The sequence below is a fragment of the Pecten maximus genome, chromosome 1 (assembly GCF_902652985.1).
Source record: "Pecten maximus chromosome 1, xPecMax1.1, whole genome shotgun sequence".
Taxonomy (NCBI): domain Eukaryota; kingdom Metazoa; phylum Mollusca; class Bivalvia; order Pectinida; family Pectinidae; genus Pecten; species Pecten maximus.
In genome coordinates this window covers 50,432,320-50,454,187 of record NC_047015.1, presented here as the reverse complement: position 1 = coordinate 50,454,187, position 21,868 = coordinate 50,432,320, and the positions used below count along the sequence as shown (strand labels likewise).

The following is a 21,868-nucleotide window of genomic DNA, read 5'->3' as shown; positions in this document are numbered from 1 at the left end:
TAAGACAATTATAGTTCGCTCCATCATACCCGGAAGTCAGTCAATTAATGTTCATTATACAAGAGCATACCCGGAAGTCGGACATTAATGATTCACTTATTGTTTGAAGAAGTTAACCACCATTGGGTCTTCCCAGGATTCGCGGAATTAGAACAACAATGGTTTTATTCCATTATATTCATACGCAAACCATTAATATTTTATTCCATTAAACAGTGAAACTCATCCATTCATGGGTTTTTACAGTAGAGTCAAAATTAATCATTAATGACATTTTCCATTATACACAGTAGCCAACAATTGATGATCTTTGCGTCATAATTGAATATTGCGTGCTGTTTTTTTTGTTGTTCCTGTAATGGTTCACGTGGGTCATCCATGAATTGTTCGTCCAGTCGTATTCCATGGACTCAGTGATTAATTATTTCTTTCTCTATAACCTGAATTAATTATTGTGTGATTAATTTTATTCGGAAACTGACAATTATTTCGTTGTATCGGAAGACAAACATCAATGGTTCGTTTCATTGCACCGAAAGTTAGCCATTATAATAGTTTGCTTCTTTGTGTTTGGAAATCAAATATCTTTTTTTTTTTTAACTTTAACCGGAAGTCGGCCATTGATCAGAGTCAGTCATCCATGATTTATTACATTGTGCCAAGAAAATAATATCAATAGTATGGGGTTTTTTTGTTTTTATTTTTGTTTGTTTGTTTGTTTGTTTGTTTGTTTGTTGTTTTTTGCTGTTTTGTTTTGTTTTATTGTGCCTGAAAGTAAGTGGTTAATGATTCACTGTACCGGAAGTCAGATTTCAACCATACCTGGAAGTCAACTTTGAATAGTTTGTCCCATTGTACTCGGAAGTAAGGCATTTATTTTGATTTTTTTTTTTTTTACTTTACCCAGAAGACAATAACTAATTGGCTATTCCATTGTACCCGGTAAACAATCACTACTGAGTTGTTCCATTGCACCAAATAATCACTTTCGAGACTTTTGCGTAGGTCATTGTACAATAACGCCAAACAACAATTTCTTACAACACCATCAGTCTATATTCTACAGGAAATCTTAAAAAAGCTAAGATATAATAAATTACACAAAACATAATTAGCAACAATCAAATGTTTAGAAAAAATGTATGACATTGAAGTAATTATGCTATTTTCGAAACAAATAGTTACCATAATAGCCGAGTCTCAACGCCAAGCAATCTTGCTCCGTGCTTGCGATCGCGAACTGAAATATCTGGGGTTTTTTTACTTGAGGAAAATAATGACCTAACTTGCTATTTTACAGAGAATCAGGAAATCCTCCCCATAAAATCATAAGCTGGATCTTGGAATAAGCGGATTATATCGAGGCTCCACTGTTCAGCGGAAAACAATGTACTCAATTGGTATTAAGGCGGCAAATCCCTTCTCAGAATACCATTAAACTTCCTTTTCAGTTTTTACTCGAGTGAGCGGTTTGATTAAAAAGCTTTACATAAAACGGTAATAACTGTTTGAAAAGACACCATGGTGTGAATTCACGATGCTATCCAGTAATTCAAGTGTACAATTGAAATATTTGGCTTAAATTCAATTTTCAATATTAAGAACGCCGTAAAACGTGCACTAAAAGACCTGCTCCTTGATTGAAAAAAAGAGACGTATTACTATTATGAAATCCCAGTGGGCTAATTCTAATACTAATTATGTGCTGAGACTGATAATGATATATAGGCCATAAATATCTCCCTTAAGATAATAAATGAGAAATAATAAAATCATCATTAACTAGAGAGAGAGAGAGTAGGCACGTGCAAAGACGCATGCTCGCTTGGACTCCGACTTGAGTGAGATGCGTTATCAGTTGTTATCTGTGTGTGCCGATCTGATGTCGGGGATGTCGTCAATCGAATATTCTGTTGTGGAGCGGGGCCACTCCGTACTCCGGAGACGTGGAGACCTCACAGTGGAGACGCGGAGACTGGAGTTCGTATAGAGAGCCGAGTACGCCCATCACTCTCCCATCGCTCACGGTACACATAGTGTAAGAGATATCACATACAAGCGTTATTGGAGATTACTATCTCATAGACGGAGGAGGGGAATTGGTAAGTACTTTTAATCTTCGTCGTCATTTTCGTCATTCTTATCATCAATTAAGTCCTCCTCCTCCTCCTCCTCCTCCTCCTCCTCCTCAAATCATCATCATCATCATCATCATCATCATGGTCGTCGTCGTCGTCGTCGTCATCATCATCATCATCATCATCATCATCATCAGCATCATCATCATCATCATCATCATCATCATTTTCAAACCACTTAATATCTTTTCATTACAAAGATAAGAATATCGACACCGGAACGCTTGGATTCCGCTATACAGCTGACACGAATTGAAATAATTATTTAGTGTGACATGATTTAGGAGTAGGTTGTCAAAACTCTGCCATCCTCTATTAGTTTGATAAAGGATATCTCATTTACGACCTGAATTAAGTAAATCTTATCTCTAGAATGACGACCTTTCACCTACATGCTATTACATTGAAGGGTGTATTCGGGGTTTTGTTTACGATTCTGCCTATGACGTATACGTTCGGTAGATAATTTATTGTGTCTATTTCATATACAAGTGCGATGTGTTGACAATTCTTTAGATATTGCTAGTGTTTCAGATTTTTGTCTCGGCGTGACACTGTTTATATGGACGTGCGATTTATTCGAGGAGGAAATCATTAATGCACTCGTTAATGTTCATAATGTTCAACATGTTTTTTTTTTTAACTGTGGATGTTGATGTAGGGGACATGATTTATTCTGAATCATGTTAACGAACGCAACATTGATCAATTCAGTAAAACCTGTCTAATCCGACCTCGAGTATATGGAAGCCTCTATATTTTGACACACTCTATTCCATACCACACAGGTTGTCAACTGAGAGACTCTCACTTTAATGAATATTACGTTCATTTTCATAAATACACGTTTTGATTGATGGAAACCAATTGAAAGTGAGAAAATAACAAAACAACAAACAAACAAACAAACAAACAAAAAACGATATTATAGTCATGACTGAATAATTCTGATTGTTAAATGTACATTCATTTTTTTTTTTATACTTTTTTTGTGAAACCCGTCCAATTTCATCCAAGTAGCTATTGTACCTACTACCTCCACTCAATGATAGTAAGAGGCGATTTAACTTTTCTCTTCCTTCCATTCTACTTTCGTCTTCCTGATGTCTTCCTTCACACTGTTTCACTTTTTGTTTGCCTTTCATTGAGCGGTCGTCCCTGTGAGGAAGGTATTAGGTTTTAGTCCCCTGACCGAGACATACAAGAGCTTATAACAATGTTAGTTGCTTGGTTCACGGTCAACGCTCGTCCGTTACCAGTACAATTAGCCCTGACATGGTGTTAGGGCCAGAGGAAACTCGGGCTACAGTACAATATGACTGGGTGTGTGGTGTCCTGCTGGGTGTCTTCGGCAAAAACCCAAGTATCAAAAGATACTGTCTAATCCGACCACAGTATCCATGCACCCTGCCTAATCCGACTCTGGAATCCACATAACCTGTTTATTTCGACCCGAGTATCCATACTTCCCGTTAAGTCCGACCCCATTATCCATACTTCCCGTTTAATTCGACCCAAATATCCATACTTCCCGTTTAGTCCGACCCCAGTATCCATACTTTTCGCTTAATTCGACCTTAGTAGTCATAAATTCTGTCTAATCCGACCTTAGTCATACATTCTGTCTAATCCGACCTTAGTAGTCATAAATTCTGTCCAATCAGACCTTAGTAGTCATAAATTCTGTCCAATCAGACCTTAGTAGTCATAAATTCTGTCTTATCCTACCTTAGTAGTCATAAATACTGTCTAATCCGACCTTAGTAGTCATAAATTCTGTCTAATCCGACCCTAGTAGTCATATTTTCTGTCTAACCCGACCCTTGTATAGTAATAAATTTTGTCTAATCCGACCCTTGTAGTAATAAATTCTGTCTAATCCGACCCTTGTAGTCATACATTCTGTCCAATCCGACTTTAGTAGTCTTAAATTCTGTCTAATCCGACCTTAGTAGTAATAGATTCTGTCTAATCCGACATTAGTAGTCATACATTCTATCTAATCCGACCTCAGTAGTCATAAATTCTGTCTAATCCGACCTCAGTAGTCATAAATTCTGTCCAATCCGACCTTAGTAGTCATAAATTCTGTCCAATCCGACCTCAGTAGTCATAAATTCTGTCTAATCCTACCCTAGTAGTCATAAATTCTGTCTAATCCGACCCTAGTAGTCATAGATTCTGTCCAATCCGACCCTAGTAGTCATAAATTCTGTCTAATCCGACCCTATTAGTCATAGATTCTGTCTAATCTGACCATTGTATCGATACACCCTGTCTTATCCGACCATTATTAGTCCAAACATTTCGTACAACACAAAATGCGCCACAAACGTTTTAAAATACTGATCTTCTGTTTTCTTCCAATAGTTTTCTACCTTATCTTACGTTCAACTGTTTTTCAATAAACATGTGTATTCTGATACCAGTTTTCATTAGATCCGCTAAATGGCATACGCCGTATGGTGTCAGATTAGATGAAAGGTTTCTCTGTGTAACGAGTATCTGTGTTTATCGATATTTCGATATTCGCATTAACATGCAGTTTTCTATTGAGAGTCTTCAGTAGGAAATATTTTCTTTCTTTCTTTCTTTCTTTCTTTCTTTCTTTCTTTCTTTCTTTCTTTCTTTCGTTTTTGAAAACCCAACTCTGATTAGTAAACATAAACCCTAAAATTTCGTACAACACAAAATGCTTTCTTTCTTTCTTTCTTTCTTTCTTTCTTTCTTTCTTTCTTTCGTTTTCGAAAACCCAACCTGATTAGTAAACATAAACCTTAACATATGATGCCTTTAATAATCCTGAAGAAGTCTGTACCCGAAAATGGTGGGTGTTATTATTGAAATAAGATGAAGACGTGAGCTAAAGAAAGTTGGATCCTAATATTAGACCATCATATATATAGCTCACCCTAATTCAAACTCGTTACGAAGTGTCGTAAACATTCAAGAACATGTTTTATTGCTTAGGTCGGGAGAGGAATCAATCTGGGCTAGTTGATCAATCCGTCACGTGTTTCCAGCATCGTTAACGCCAGACGAGAAAGATACACGGCTCCCAATGATTACGTTCAAGTCACATTTCGGTGAAGATTTTTTCTTTAATTTTCAATTTTGCTGTCTTTATGTCTTCGTCTTGAACTCCTTCGACTTATACACCCATTTTTTGATCTGATTTATAGCATCAATTAACACGGATTCTACAAAGTATCGCACTATCTCGCGCGATGCGGGAGTAAAGTTAATCGCGAGCAGTATCAATGCTGTTTTACGGCCGTGAATCTGAATTATTTTTTTTTTCCTTTTTTCTTTCTCTCCAATAACGTCTTTGACAAACCAGCCGAAGACGGGTACTGGCATTAAAACCGTTTTTCGCGATAACCAGTTACAAGTGTTTTAGTGCAGGATGAGAACCACATTCGCATTACGAAACTCGCGGAAAGAAATGCACCTTTTGGGATAGCGGTTTGTATCTGGAAAAGATAACATAAAAAAGAATGCTATCTGCGGCTATTCAACTGTATCTTAAAAGCACTGAGAACGTAGCTAAGGGGATATTCATGTTATACCTCCCAACCTGTACCACGTCACCAAGGTACACTTCAAAGCATTGTGTTATAACTAAATCTAAATAACACGCGCATGTGAGTTTATATAGCATTGCCCTTTATATAACAAGGTCATCTTTAATACGAAATAGTTACGCATATAAGACAACAATTTGTAACAGAACAATGGCACAGGGTCTCGGCACGAACTCTGAACTCTGAACCCATTTTCCATATAAAATATCCGTGTGAGCAATGGTTAGCAGAAACTCGAGCGAAAATGCACATGATTTTGTAAACGGCCGAACTTCCGTCCCGAGGTCTTTTTCATTTTTTTGTAACTTACACATCCGATGTCATGGTAATTTTTTTTATTGTAGTGTAAAACATAAGAAAACACTGCAAAATTGTTATCCTGTCAATGACTAATGTTATTTTGTTGATTGCGTTTTCTTTGTCATTGAATTTTATGCTTCATACTGGGGTTATCCTCAAAAATCGTCATTGTTCTTTGTTTCATCGTAACCCAGTCATCGCTGTTCTTAATTTCATCGTAATCAAATAATCGTTGTTCTTAGTTTCATCGTAATCAAATCATCGTTGTTCTTAGTTACATCATAATCCAGTCATCGCTGTTCTTTATTTCATCGTAATCAACTCATCGTTGTTCTTAGTTTCATCGTAATCAACTCATCGTTGTTCTTAGTTTCATAGTAATCAATGTACCGCTTTTCCTAGTTTAATCGAAGCATCATTGTTCTGAATTTCATGCAAATCAATAAGCGCAGTTCTTATAGTTTATCTTTATCAAAGCTCTGTCGTGTTTTGGCATCTATCAAAACAGTAATATTGTCTTCCATTCAATTCAAAAATATTGACCATGCAATATGCCAGCATTTGTTAGTTGTGTATCGTTTAGGCGATTACGTCCTTCCAGGAGCCTGTCCTGAGATACAGATCTAAGAAATGTCCATGTATCGGCTAGCCTCTTGCAGGATTCGTAAGAGGCGACTTATTTCGGGGCCAATTCATTTTCTCTTCTCTCTAAACAAGTATTATTCCTAAATTAAATTTCCCTTGACGCTGCTTCACAGTTGGTCTTTAACAGAGCGTTCGCCAATGTGGGGAAGGTTTTAAGGCTATGTATCTGTATCCACGAAGGCTGTGATATACACAATTTCTTGAAAAAGGCGCTTGCTTGATGGCCTTCACTGAAGGGCGGTGGGACACGCAAACATAACTGACCCATTCCGGTCCCCGTTAAATGGAATGTGGAAAATGTCATTCCAATATGTTTACAACATTAGAGGAACGGCGCTATAAAACGACCCTATGTTGGCATAATTCTTGTTTAAAATGCATCCTCATAAATTGACCTTACTTTGTTGACGTTAAACCATACTAATTGATATACCCTGGCATGGAATGCCGTTCTCGCCAACATATTCTAGGATTCTAAAGCATGTAAGAAGAATTGCTAGATTTTTTGCCTTTTCATTTCTATGATTTTTTTTTGCGATTTTCTTCCTTGAAACTATTAATTTTCTAAACCAAAATAACTATATGAAGGAAGGTAAGAAATAGAAAATAAGAGATATACTTTTTATACGTTTGTTTAATTAACGCTTAGAATGCCGAAACAAGACTGGCAATACTAAAAACGTGTGCGGGGCTGTCTCTGTGAGTCAATCGGCCATGTTTAACGGTGTGTAAATCTCATTGTGCAGCAGTGGTTTTTAAACTCTTGGAATGCCGTCGATCCTCTCTCTCTCCTCAACACTCGGATGATTTACGCTCTACTAAAAACGTCAAAAGCAATGTTCCTTCTGCGTGTAATTAGATTCGCCGTGGCATTTTATCGTAAAAATAGATTTTTTCATAAAAAGCGTAACAATTAGTATATTTTCTTTTTATCGCCGGTACTGCGCATCGCACTGTCCTTGGTTCGTGGAGAATTCCTTGCGGATTGACTGTCGTCAATAACTTCATAAGAAGATTAATGGGTAGAGCGCATTGCCCCGCTGAGAATGTTACAAGCGCACTAACGCCCCCACCAGCTAACTTGGGAACTAGAATTATGTACATACCACCGAGTTGATAGTTTATCGTATTTATCTGTAGTACAGACTTGTTGACATGGAATTACAAGTGTATGACGACACATGTCTACCGACCACTTCGCACCACAGGCAGTGCGTAGGAATGTCCATTTCCGGTACCGCCCCCTCCCCCTCTGCAGTCTGCATTGTTCACAGAGCTATACAAAAGGACATGTCTACCCGTACAATGTACAAATGTTTTTTTTTTTTGTCTTTTCAATTGATTTTTTATCCCAAATTTCAATATAATTTTGAGTCATCGATATAACTATCTGATCCGAATAAATTGGAATACGCCCCCTTTGTCGGGTCATGACCGGGTCATAATCGGGTATCGGGTATTAATATAATCGTTTTATTTAAAACAAATAATAAGACTAGAAAGTCTATAAAAATTGAATATGAAATATGAATATTGATATTGGCTATAATTATTACTGATTCCACTAACATACACGTAAACCTTGGTTTGGGATATTTTCCAGTTCGTGATATAGCAACTAAAATACAAAAATTGTTGCGTTTTGCCGACGGACGCTTGCGTAAGTGAGGAATAAGAGTTGACACCTTTCTCAGCAGATGCATAACTTCCCTAACATTCCATACAAATCACAACCACGACGACTGCACGTGAAAAAAAATCCTAAATTTGGAACAATTTAGGTTATTATAAAGAAGCAAACGTGACAAAAACCACGGAGAGCTTTTACTTCATTCTGCTGATGAAATTCTGACAGTTTACGCAAGCGGGAGTGGTTTCCTTGGCTCCGCCTCGGTGTCATTGCCTCTGTAACAGCGTCACTTGTACGTTTGATATTAAGCGAGGATCAATAGCATCTTGTAAGCTTTAAGTGGCAAGCCGTGTTAGACAGATGTTCATTGAGAGAGTGTATGTACGGGTAGGTGTTACGCAGTTTGACCAGAGACTGGCGCCGAAACGAGCTAATCTGTGTTTACACTGATGTGATTAACTTGCCGTGCAACACCAGCCGCCAATATTGCAAGGGGTTTAACACTGAAGGTATGAGGTGTGTAGTGTCGACTTATTGAGCTGTACGAACGCCACTTAGAACATAAACAACCAAACTGTCATCTTAAGACATTTTTGCGATTCTTGGTCTATTAAATGTGTTTCGGTTTGGGATCAGTTATACTTGTGGCTCGTGTAATGTTAATTTGTTGTTAGGTTTGACATACCTGTGTGGTAATAATGGAGATGTGTGGTCAGAAAACACGTGCGACACATAGACACAAATAGACGTCATAATTTGTGAATACTTACAGGAAATACAAAACGGCGTGTTGATATGCATTATTGGTAAGTATATTTTCTTTACGATTTCAAATAAGACATTTTTGTTTGCTTTTTTTTTTTTTTTTTAATTTTCATAACAAAACAGATGAGTTTTCCCTATATGCAATTTTAAAACCAGATGGTATTGCCGTACGCGCTTGGAACGGCGAGATATAGAGAACGGGAATTGAAGGGATGGTCGAGTCCGATCAGACGGAAGTTCCAGCACCTGTTAGACACGCCTATTCTCTCCTTCCTTATGTATGTCTATCAATCTTTGGAATCTGACACTAAGACATGGCAGACTTACCTGGTCTAATTTTCCGTGAATTTGAAATCAGCACCAACACGGAAATGGAAAACATCTGTAGTAGGCGAATGGCATCTTATATCTAGCGTTATATTGGCGTTTTTGTGGCTTTGATTAAACATGAGGATTAGTTGAGTGAGGGAGCGTGTGGTGTTTATATAGCGAAGTGACACTGGCAGGGCGGTTTTAAGGCTGTCGGATTGGAAACCCGAGCTATCATGTACATGAAACGCGCCCATTTACTGTCTTGAATAATTATTATTATAGTAGTCTGAGTACTCTTAATGGGGCAGCGATCGTACGTCATACAGACCGGAGTATACATCAAACAGATACACGGACAGATAAACGCAAAAATACACGCACAGAAATACATGGACAGATACACGGACAGATACACGCACAGAAATACATGGACAGACAGACAGATACACAGACAGAACTACACGGGACAGACAGACAGATACATGGGCATAGATGCACGGACAGACAGACATATACACGCACAGAAATACACGGACAGACAGATGGATGCACGCACATATACACGCACATATACATGGGACAGACAGACAGATACACGGACATAGATGCATGGACAGACAGACAGATACACGGACATAGAAGCACGGACAGACAGACAGATACACGCACAGAAATACACGGACAGACAGATGGATGCACGCACAGATACACGCACATATACATGGGACAGACAGACAGATACATGGGCAAAGATACACGGACAAAAATACATGGACAGACAGACAGATACAGACAGATACACGCACAGAAATACACGGACAGACAGATAGATGCACGCACAGATACACGCACAGAAATACATGGACAGACAGATACACGCACAGAAATACATGGACAGACAGACAGATACACGCATAGACATACTGATAAACGCACAGACATACACGGAAAGATAGACAGACATACACACAGACAGAAACACGGACATAGATACACGAACAGATGGACACCCAGACAGATACACGGACAGATACACGGGCAGATGGACAGATTATGTACATACATTCAAGACACAGACTAATAGATAATTATGGTTTTTGTTTGTTTGCTGGGTTTATTACCCTGTGACCAGCCAGGGTATTTTTGAGGCGCAATCTCCTTGTAATAGTTGGTGACTACCTCACTTAACAACATACGAGAGGCCTGTCGCATGTCACCGTGAGCAACGCGACAGTACAGACCGTCCCGTTTCTCTTCTAAGGGAGCGTCCAACCACGCACTGCCTCGGATCCTCACCTGAGATAAAGTGGTCGGCGCTCAAACCGACTGAGTTGTGGCGGTCCTTTTAGATTTACAGACTTGTACATAAACACGGACGAACATATGTCCATACACACGGACGAATGGACACATGTGCGTTCAACATTGTGATAAATACATACACACGGACGGATGGACAGATATGTTTATTTGGACAACACTGAGATAAGTTATTGGCATTCACACAGGCGGACGGACGGACGTACTTGCAATTATATGGACATTATAGACACTGGCGGACGGACGTGTTATATATCCACCTAGATTGAAAAAAATATATATAGACACGAACAAATCTGATTTACCTATACATGTACATTCAGATAATTACATAGACGAACGGACGGACGTGCAATTATATAGATACTGGCGGACGGACGTATTATATAATCCACCTAGATTGAAAAAAATATATATAAAGACACGAAAAATACCCTTCGTACGGTCGGACGGACGTGCATGATTCATGTGAACATAAATACAAGAGACATCATGTAAGACAGACACTTTACCTATAGAAATAGACGCAACCATACACATCAGGCATGTACATAAATTTACACGCATACCATGTGTAACGAACATGCATTTGTAAATGCCAGTGTATAATGCTTACCTGTCAACAGGTTTTTACTTACCGAGAAATTACACAATGTACCTAGCGACAGGGTATATACCACTCTTATCAGTAAAGACGATATTTATGTGGATGACATCCGTCTAACCTTTTCATTGTTCATGGCTAGTCATCGACAGTCTGTCATTTTTATTTACAGGATTCAATTAATACAAGTATGCGTCTACGAGTAATTCAATTTTTCTGTTATTACGGAAGGCATGTTAATAATAGGGGGTTTCAAAATCGTCATTGCATTGTTATCATTCTCTCTCTGACGGATCCAGTACAAGGACATTGTACACAGACGTAGATTATAATTCTAAGACGTCCCATAATTATTGCCGTCATACAACTGTAGAGAGACATGTTTTACAGACGATCCCCTAGCTAGTGCCACCATGTCTAAAGTTTTAACTTTTGTTTTACAGACGATCCACCTTGTTTAAAGATGTACATTTTGTTTTCCAGACGCTCCCCTAACTTTTGCCGCCATGTCTAAAAGTTTTAAGTTTTGTTTTACAGACGATCCCCTAGCTAGTTCTATCATTTCTTAAGACGTACATTTTGTTTTACAGACGATCCCCTAGCTATTGCCCCCTTGTTTAAAGATGTACATTTTATCTCACAAACGCTCCCCTAACTAATGCCACCATGTCTAAAGACGTACATTCAGTTTTAGAGACCCCCCCCCCCTTTAATATTGCCGCCTTGTCTACAGACATACATTTTGTCTACAGACATACACTTTATTTTACAGAGTGACATGCGCCCCCAACTATTTCTATCATGTCTAAAGACGTCAATTTTGTTTTACAAACGCTCCCGTAACGATTGTCACCATGTCTAAAGACATTTTGTTTTACAGACGCTCCCCTAGCTATTGCCACCATGTCTGAAGAAGAACATATTATTTTATTTTAATGATGCTCCCCTTACTATGGCCGCCATGTCTAAAGACGTACATTTTGTTTAGAGTTGTACATTGTGTTTTACCGATGGCGTCCCTTACTATTGCCGCCGAGTTATTGCGACCATGTTTGCAGAAGAAACGTACTTTTGTTTTTCAGACGGTCCCCTTATTGCCGCCATGTCTAAAGCCTGCGTTTTCTTTTACAGATGGTCCCCTAACAACTGCCGAGATGGACATTTGCAGTCTACTAGTAACGATGTCCCTGATGGGAAAGTCTCTCTTTGTTTATTCATATATTGATGATGAGAAACCATTGACAAACAACATATTTCCGGAGAGACACCGGATCCCGTCCCCAGACATGTTTCCAGGGCAACATATGAGTCCCCTACCCTCTGACGATCCGAAAACATCCATTCAATTCCCATTTAACAACCAATATAGACCGAGAAAAAAGGATCTTAAGACTAAGAAATTGCTGAAAAAACTTGGTAAAGATTTTATGCCATTTTGGATGTCGATCGAGTCACCGTTAAGTTCGTCGTCTGATTTTGACTATGTGACGTTATCAAACGCAGAGGAGAGTTCCATAGAAGGGAGACTAGCGGAAGACTTTGATCACGTTAATTTCACATTTACAAACCGTAACGGGCTAGTGGTGGACGTTAGCGAGGAAAATATAGAACTCTTCAAGCGCTGGCTCCTCGTGCATGGCACGTGCGAGGTCAAATATGAATGGGAGGACCAAGGCCTACTCTTTTGGCCAAGATGGATAAAAAAGGGGACATGTTCCAATGAGGTCTCGTGTTCTTGGCCAATTGGAATGCATTGTGTCCCAAAAGAAAGTAAAATGGTTCAATTACTTCGGTGGAATTGCCGGATGAGGCGACCGAAAAACAAAATCCGGCGGAAGCACATGAACCAAATTATGGGTAGAGTTGCGAGAAAACGAAAACATCGTAAAAAGAAAATGAGATGTCGATGGACGAAAGTACAGTTTCCGGTCACAGACGAATGTTTTTGTTCTTGTTAAATAACGTTTCTATGTGTGATTAGAACGTATTGATACCGTCGTGGTTACATATGTGGTTCTTGGGCACATATCCTTACACACAGTGAAGGGCGAAGCTTCCGGAAGTACAAAATTACTGATTGATATGTTCCGTGACGTCGACTGTACGAGGATATGATTGGTTGAAAATAAACATCAGAGGAGGTGAATTTCTGTACCGGCATGCACTGACACAATGTCGATTTTGAAAGTGTATATTGTAAAGTGTTGTTGTCGGACCAACATTTTCTTTTGACTTTCCGTTGTTCTAACATGAAGAACATCAACAAAAAACAGCAGCAACAACAACAACAAAAATACTCGGATATTGAAATCACGACAGCTGTTTAATATACGTCCTCAACAATTTACATACAAGTCGGAACTTAAAAAATAAATCAATATCCGGTCGTCTCGCGTTCAATAACTTTATTTTTTAAAGAACATATCGGAAGGTGGGTTGTACATATATATACATAGCCATTAATTAACAATTAACGTTTTAATATTTTTGGTTGTACGTGTTGCACAAAAAGTTGACTCACACCTTCATTCAATAAAAAAACAATCGTGATGGATGCCAAAGAGATATCGACCCTGGCAAAATTTCGGTAGTCGCGTTTTGATTGGTTAATTGAGAGGTCATATGAACATGACCCCTTTCCTGCCATCGTTTTATATCGATTTGTAAGCTGACCAGGCTGATACCACGTCATATAAATTGTCGTTATAGCTGAATAAGACAGATTAGTTTGAAATTTCTAAGAAATTTCGTCCCTGATATCATTAATGTATATTAAATAAAAAGATGTTTTTATTGTAAATATATTCTCTTTATGATATGAACCCCAAAAGCGCATGTCGACGTCACACAATAGAAGAACGTCGAAATCATTGAGACGGATTTGGGGTCGACATGCGCAATTGAGATTTCCGGACACTGGATCTACTTCAGAAACGATTATTATTTAGATATTACGTTGTACAACAGTGGATACATTTAAACTTTGGGAGTCTACTATTTCTGCTTGATATGCTGAGTTGAAATAAGATTTATTGACGTATTTAATATTTTGGTCATTAATAAACATGTAAATAGATAAATGTTCATATTGGTTTAGAGAACTATATTTTGTGGAGTAAAGCGTCCCGTCAAAAATATTCATACGCCATTTTTCATATGTTAAAAAGAATCTAAATCGCGTGTGATGTATATATATGTAAATGGAACGAATCGGTGTGAATTGCAAGAAGTGTTGATATGCGGCCTCTGTCACTCGGCTAGATGATATTTGGCTCAGGAGGTAAAGCCAGGGATTATCACGCCGGAAACCCAGGTTCGATTCCTGTCGAGGCACCAGACAAAAAATTGTTTCACATGTTCTTAGCACAATCTTGACTGTCTGATTATACAAAATTTTGAAGATATTTTGCTGATTTGGCAGACGACCCGACTTGCCATGGTTACATCTCAAGATGGCTACAAGCCATAACTGAAAGGATTTCAAAACAAAACCACGCATGTAATAGCACATTTAAATGTTATGCATTGAAGACCAATATCAATCACTTTAAAAAAAAAAAAAGAGAGAAAAATCAGACGCCTAAAAACTGTCTTTGGATATTTAGGATTCCCACACAAATTTAAATTACCTGAACAAAGCCGTCAAAATATTCCTCAGTCCAGCCAAACCTCGCTGATCTGGAATTAAAATTGTATAAATTCCTTAATATTGAATTTGCCAGGTATTAGCAATATCACTACTTCGCTATAATCTAAGAAACAAAATTCCATAAAACCAGAGAAAATCGCTCTACTTGAAATCGCATTCTGTCTGCCTTTTAATGCTGATGTTGTCTGGACTATTTTTTTATTTTTCTAATTCATTGACAAAGATTTACAACATCTCGTCGATTGATTTGGCTACGTCTCTTGTTTTGTTGACGTGGAAGTCCTTTTTATGACGCCGACGAGAGAGTGCCTGTATCCACTGCCAAAAGGGAAAAAAATCGGTCGAATTGGAAACACACAAACTTGGCTCTTAACATTGATAGCATGGAAACAATAAATCCAAACACCAAAATATATGTATATTCATTAAAGAATGTCATAGAGCTACTCCAGTAGGCCAAATTCAAAATTAATATGTCTAACTGCAAGTACAGGTACGTCCGGCTACAAAAGAACATGACTGCTCTGTTACATTTTTAGTGTCTTTCTGTTTTCAATTTATCTGCTAGACAATCTAATCAAATCAATCATATCTCTGAACATTTTTTTTTCTGCAGCTATTAAATTTCGAGTTACGAGAATTGTGATTTTAATTTGAATTTGCTATTCATCTGTATTTATAATCACTGGTCTATATGGCTAACCTTAACTCGGCACTGAACGGGTAGACTTGTTTATTTATGTTGTGTATTGATTGGAGAACAAGATATCACAAATAAACCATTCAATCAAAATTACATACAAACTATACGGTGGAACGCGATTGGACGAGACTAGTGAAAGACAGTTTGATTACCGATAAATCTTCACATCTCTTAAATGTTTGAAACGCTGTCTGTATACTATCAACACTTGTACATTCGTGCCAACGCATGTCTGAAGATGACACAACTTGTGCCGATGTCCGTCTCAAGAGCCTCTCGGGAAGAGAACATGTCAAACACGCCAAACAAGTGCGCCCGTCAACAGTTTTTGTTTTATCGATGCGAATGCACCGAGGACGACTTTCACGCCTTCCCGTAATCGTTATCAGAAGTGGTTATATGCAATAAGCGAAATATTTCCTCTCGCACAAATCTTGACGGAATTGGTAATAATTACTTCCCCTTGCTAACTGTGTTGTAATCAAGCCTCATGCCGGGAACGCCGATGAGGATTTCATTAGAAAATTAATTTACGAGTTTCAGCGTTGGCAGATGTTTGAGATTTATATTAACAGAGTGTAGGGTACAATCGTAACTTATTTACACAAACCACGTGATCCTTATGTAGCTCTGATATATGTAGCATTAAAACCATGCATTATCTATATACATGTACATTAAAAGATAAATCGCAGGCACTGGTCACAACTTATTTTTCCTATAGGTAACCATATATATATAAGTATATGTGTATATATAGCCACAGAAGGGAAAAATAAATTGTTACTAAAACCTGTGATGCGATTTAAAAAAAAAAAATTTGAAAAAAAATGGGTACAGATAAGAGAGAAAAAAAAGTCATAAAATATTTACTCGACGACATCACTTTTTAAAAATTAAATGAAATTGAATGAACTGGAGTTTTAGATATTGACGTTTTACTGCTGTTTAATCTAATTAAATTTTTATATATTTTTAAACTTTATTTAGATTAGCCAAAAAAAGGGGGGGGGGGGGGGGGGAGGCGAATTTAATATATTTAATATATGGTGCAAGCTTTAACTACTTTTCGAAATGCTTAGAGATATTTTAAGAAACTTGTACATACTTGGCGAATACACGATCGTTAATTTTGTATCCGCGTGCTTGATCTTCAAAAGTCTTATCCTCGCACTTAAAATGATTTTCTGAACACTTTAGGTCATTTATAAAGCATCTTCAACTGTATGTTAAGAAATGTCGAACTGTCTGTTATGGATAGATAGATATTGGCTGCAGACAGACTGAGTCATACATTTTATAAATGATTTCTTCATTTATTAGATTTATGATAATGCAAGTACCGGTTATGCACCTATATATTGTCCATTTTGACAACTTTGGAACTTACTTAAGCATTATATATACATCGTGTATTCATAAATACAAAGAACTTTACATCATTGTATTGGTAAAATATCACAGTTGATGAAGAACGACTAGTGACTGTATTGTAGCAATGTCGATCTCTACTCGCCAAATTTTCTTCGAAAGCCTACTCCTCTCAAACGGTGGCACAGATTGTCACCAAATTGTGTGCGTGGTCACTAGACAGCGGAATCATATTCTGCCTTAAATAATTAGGTATCCACTCTGAATGATAGAGGAATAGTGCCAAATATTGGGAGACATTGATGTGGGAACTACAACATAATCTATAGTACATGTATATTCTACTCCTGATCCTTGTCGGTTTGTTTCTCGGAAAACTTAGAAGCAGACCGGTCTGCACTGTCGTGGTTGTGCCCTGGGGCAAGAAACTCGCCCTAATTGCTCTTGATGGCATGCGAAGGGCCTCTTTTATATTGTTCAGTGAGGTAGCCACCAGCTACTACAGGGAGATCCCGCCTCAAATGACCATAGATGTTCACGAAGTGGCAAAACAAACAAACAAACTACTCCTCTAGAATCCCTGTACGTATTATAATTACATTTATAAAGCCTGTTGTACAACAGATGGACACTGCTTTATAACCATACGTATATTTCCCAGAAGTTCTATATGATTAGATGCGGATCTTGTAAAGCTAATTTGAAAAATAAACACTCACAGACACCCGGGATTCTTTTTCTCAAATTAACTTGTCGCTCACAGATTCACATTGTAATATTTGTATATTCTAAACATCGCATAGATAAACCAAACGTATGTATTACAAGTTCGTAATATATAATTCTCTTCATAGCATTTGACAAGCTGTTTCGTTGGACTTGAATGGTGGTTGCATAACTAAAACTTACAAATGATTAACGAAAAGAAAAGTCAGAGGATTTTTTTTCTATTTCACGTGTAAAGCGTTTGACAGCTAAATATAATCAGGACAGAATCACAGATATATTCTGAGAAGTCAAGGGTGTGTGCTTTCTCAATGCCTATTCTAAATAGTCATCGTCTGGATTACCTGCGATAAGAGCAACGTAGTCTACACGTAGACTTGATTACATGGAAGTCCGTGTATTGCTTAAAAAACCTCAAAATTTCAAAAAGATTGTGAGTTTTGAAAGGACTAACACCAGTCTTTATATATCGCATGCTCGGTCGGAGTGGAGTTGTCTGCGCCGTGGACCAATGACCTTGTGACCGGATTGCGGCATGTCGTCCATACATACGATAGTGCACATTGCTATCAACTTATTTATGTAAAATTGCAGATATTTAGCGTGATAGTGCCTAAGCAGTGGTAATTATATAATAGGTTAAGAATCTGTGTCAAATCCCTGTGTAATGTTTTTTTAGAAGCTTAACGTCCTCGCAACAGTCAGGATAACAAGAGGACGGTTGTCAAGGAGACACGAAGTGTAAGAAAACATAACAGAACAATAGAAAAGTGTGTAACGTAAAAGTATGTCCATTGTTTTTATTCTGAATTCCAGTCAAGCTCCGTTCTGTCTTATCATCATTATCGACGTCACACTGTACGATATACAACCCCTCTGTGTGACTTTTGAGACGTCTTGATATACAGGTAGATCTGTAAATAAAGACAGATGGTTAGTAGTCGATGGATTCAAAACGATATTGGACATTAACGGTTGTCATGACAATGGTGTCATCTTATCTTCCAAATAATCTGACGAAATACCGTTACCACACGTGATATTAACACACAGAAATGCACTATTAATAAATGTTTATCACAATTTGTCTCGACAATACTACAAGACGTCATTTTGCGTTTTAAGCGTCCACGTGCTCCAGAATGATGACGTCAAAGGTCACAGATGGCGCTGATGGATCGACATGCAGCTGTCTCCTTGGTACACCAAAGACAATAAATGCTTTACAGTCCTATTGTTTTCTATTGTTTACATAAAATTGATGATTGTTTTCGTTTGTTTACTTATAACCACATGTCTTTGCATCCTTAACCGGTATCTCCATCATGTAAATTGAAAGCAATCACTCTGTGACATATTGGCTTAAACAACAACAACAACAACAACGACAACGACAACGACGACGACGACGACAACAACAACAACAACAACAACAACAACAACAACAACAGGGACTTAGCAGGAATCTTAACCAAAACTAATGTAAATAAATATGTACATTTATCAGTATTCGTGTCAAGTCCCTGTGATCACAAGCCCTGAAAAACCTCAAATACAAGCACAAGACGCACACTTACAGTTCGGGCCATCCTACATACGGAGCAGTATATGAAAATGTTTTATACCTTCTGCAGATATTTCAAAAACTTCACATGCCATAAAGTGATAATTAAAGACAAACTGGAAACTCCTTTCCAGCATTTTCTTTGTTTTCTTGGTGGCCAAATTACTGCCAAATGCCAAAAAGGGACAGTAATGAAAAACGAAAAAAAAAAATGTATAATTAAAACTAGAATTTTGTGCTTTTGTGTAAAAAATAGCCGATTCTGTTCAAAATTGCTAACTGTTTTAAGGTTTTTCTTCAAAGGTCAGTAGGATGTTTGTCAAACTTCATTAAAAAGTCAGTCTCAAAACCTAAATGTTTGACATTATCTTCACAGACAATCTCAGAACTGGCAATGTTAAAAACCTGTGGAGATGTTTCTTTCCAAAAGATATATTTTATCTGGGTTAGCTTTCATCCCATTTTTATTGAATCACTCAAATAGTAAAAATATTAGCCTCTCTCTCTAAAACATCTTCCAGAGTATGAATATGTGTGTTCAAATAATCAAGAGTTTTATCATCTGCATGATTATAACCCCCACTTCCAATACTCCAATCCCGAATAGAGTAAAACAAATTATTTATTAAAAAAAACATAAGAAAATAAGAGGCGGTACCTCTTTAATGAAAGACTTTCAGATTTGTTGCCTCCTGCTCTTATCCGCTGCTTCCTGTTCCCTAGATCACAGGCGCTTGCATAGAAAATAAGAATTAAAAAAAAATGATATTAGTGGTATGTGTACTGTGTAATACTTTACAGAGTACACATACCACTGTCATATATAAAAAAATGAAAATCCCTTTTTTCTATGCAAGCGCCTGTGCTCTAGATAGCTAACAGCCTCAGTCAATATCCCATAAGGTGACAGCTTCCCAAGGTCATAAGGTCATGTGGAAGACAGTCCAATTCCTTGGAGAGATCCCCATACGTATGACCCCATTTTGATTTTGACCATCGAAAGCCTGTCCTCCTGCTGTGAGCTGGCATCCGAAACAACAGGGACCTGAGAATTTAGTCCATTTTTTTTTTTTGAAAATGTGCTTTACACACCACTTTACAGACTAGGGAAGGTCCAAATACACGTAGACCATAATAAATTATCAAATCCCTGTGCCCGGAAAAGGTTAAATAGACAGCTACAAAGAATGAAAAATGCTTTTAAAAAAAAGAAAAACATCTGACCATGTAGGCTTCTTTCAAAACAGTTGGAGATACTAGGGATTATGCTGACTGGTATATAATCACTTTAATTCAGAGGGACGTTTTTCGTATAAACTGTTGATATCTGAACATACCTCAGACGACCGGGAAAAGTGCAACTATTAATAGAAAATGAATAAATAAAAGATCCGACAGAATTTGACTAATGGTGGACCTAAATAGATTTTAAAACCCTACATGACATGCAATCTAATCATTTCCATTTTTCTTCTGAAGTTTAGATAAAACCTTTGTACCATCACCGTGCATAGCAGGGGGGAAAGTAAAAGTGACAGGAGAGTAGATATGGGTTTTAAATTGTTAGCACTATTGATATTTATATTTAAAAAAAAAAAAAAATAAATAAATAAATAAATTGACGAATATTGTCAGCTACAGTATATTTCCTTTCGGTCAGCCAACACTATGCTATTTTCACACAATAATGATGGTTATCATGTGACCAGAATATATCTGCATTTCTGTGGAAACCATCTAGGCATGGCATTAATACGTAAAATATAGATATCCTGGTTTTGACTACCAATATACGCATGTCAAATATATGTACAAACAAAATGTATGACAGTATTGCACATACGAGAACCAAGAATTATATCATAAAAAGATGACCGACAAAGTTGACATAATGGTTATTTTGGAACCATGTCAATAGAATCCATAGAGATAAAATATTCGTGAAGAACACACACGCGCAGCTGTCTTTGTTTATAAGGACGGAGAGAGATATTGAAAAACGGGTCACTAAAAAAACCCGCCAAAAGGCACCCATTCTATCAATTACTGATAAAACGTGATGTTATCAATGATACATCTGAGTTAATTTAGTGTCTCTGAACTCAAACATGCACAGAGCCGGAATATCTATATCGTAATTGGTTTTTGAAACTATTATGACGTTCGGAACAAACGACCTTTACAGCAGGCGGAGGTGTGTTCCAAAAGACAGCACCAAGTCACCACGCAGACGACACTGTCCTCACCGCATAAACGATCACATGGTAAGTTGTTTTCTTGATTCGGAAACCCTACATATGAAGTAGAGAGTTTCGCTAAAACGCTTGAGAGGTTTCCTCAATAGCCTTTGTGGTGCAGAATGATGATGAAGGCAAGATGTCCGCTAAGAAAGAGAAGCCTTGCTCGGGCAGGACATTTTCATAACTCCTCCTTCTTAAAATAATACTTCTAAAATGTTATACAGGGGTAGTAACTGGCTCCAGAGAAATGGTAAGGACAGAAGACTGACCCCGGTCCGTAATATATAATCAGCCTCTGAACCCGACCCTTGCGAGGT

General features: G+C 37.7%; 1 protein-coding gene across 4 annotated transcripts; it reads left to right on the top strand.

The window, feature by feature from the left end:
• Positions 1–1,894: 1,894 nt before the first annotated feature.
• Positions 1,895–14,098, top strand: LOC117337091 (noggin-2-like). 4 transcript variants are annotated; one of them, XM_033897903.1, is made up of 2 exons: positions 1,895–2,102; positions 12,430–14,098. In XM_033897903.1, the coding sequence occupies exon 2, from the start codon at positions 12,453–12,455 to the stop codon at positions 13,254–13,256; it is 804 nt and encodes a 267-aa protein (XP_033753794.1). In that variant the 5' UTR covers positions 1,895–2,102; positions 12,430–12,452; the 3' UTR covers positions 13,257–14,098. The 4 variants fall into 4 exon arrangements, with proteins under 4 accessions (XP_033753794.1, XP_033753777.1, XP_033753785.1 ...); XM_033897886.1 differs by lacking the exon at positions 1,895–2,102 and adding an exon at positions 8,531–8,806; XM_033897894.1 differs by lacking the exon at positions 1,895–2,102 and adding an exon at positions 8,531–8,813.
• The last annotated feature ends 7,770 nt before the right edge of the window (positions 14,099–21,868 follow it).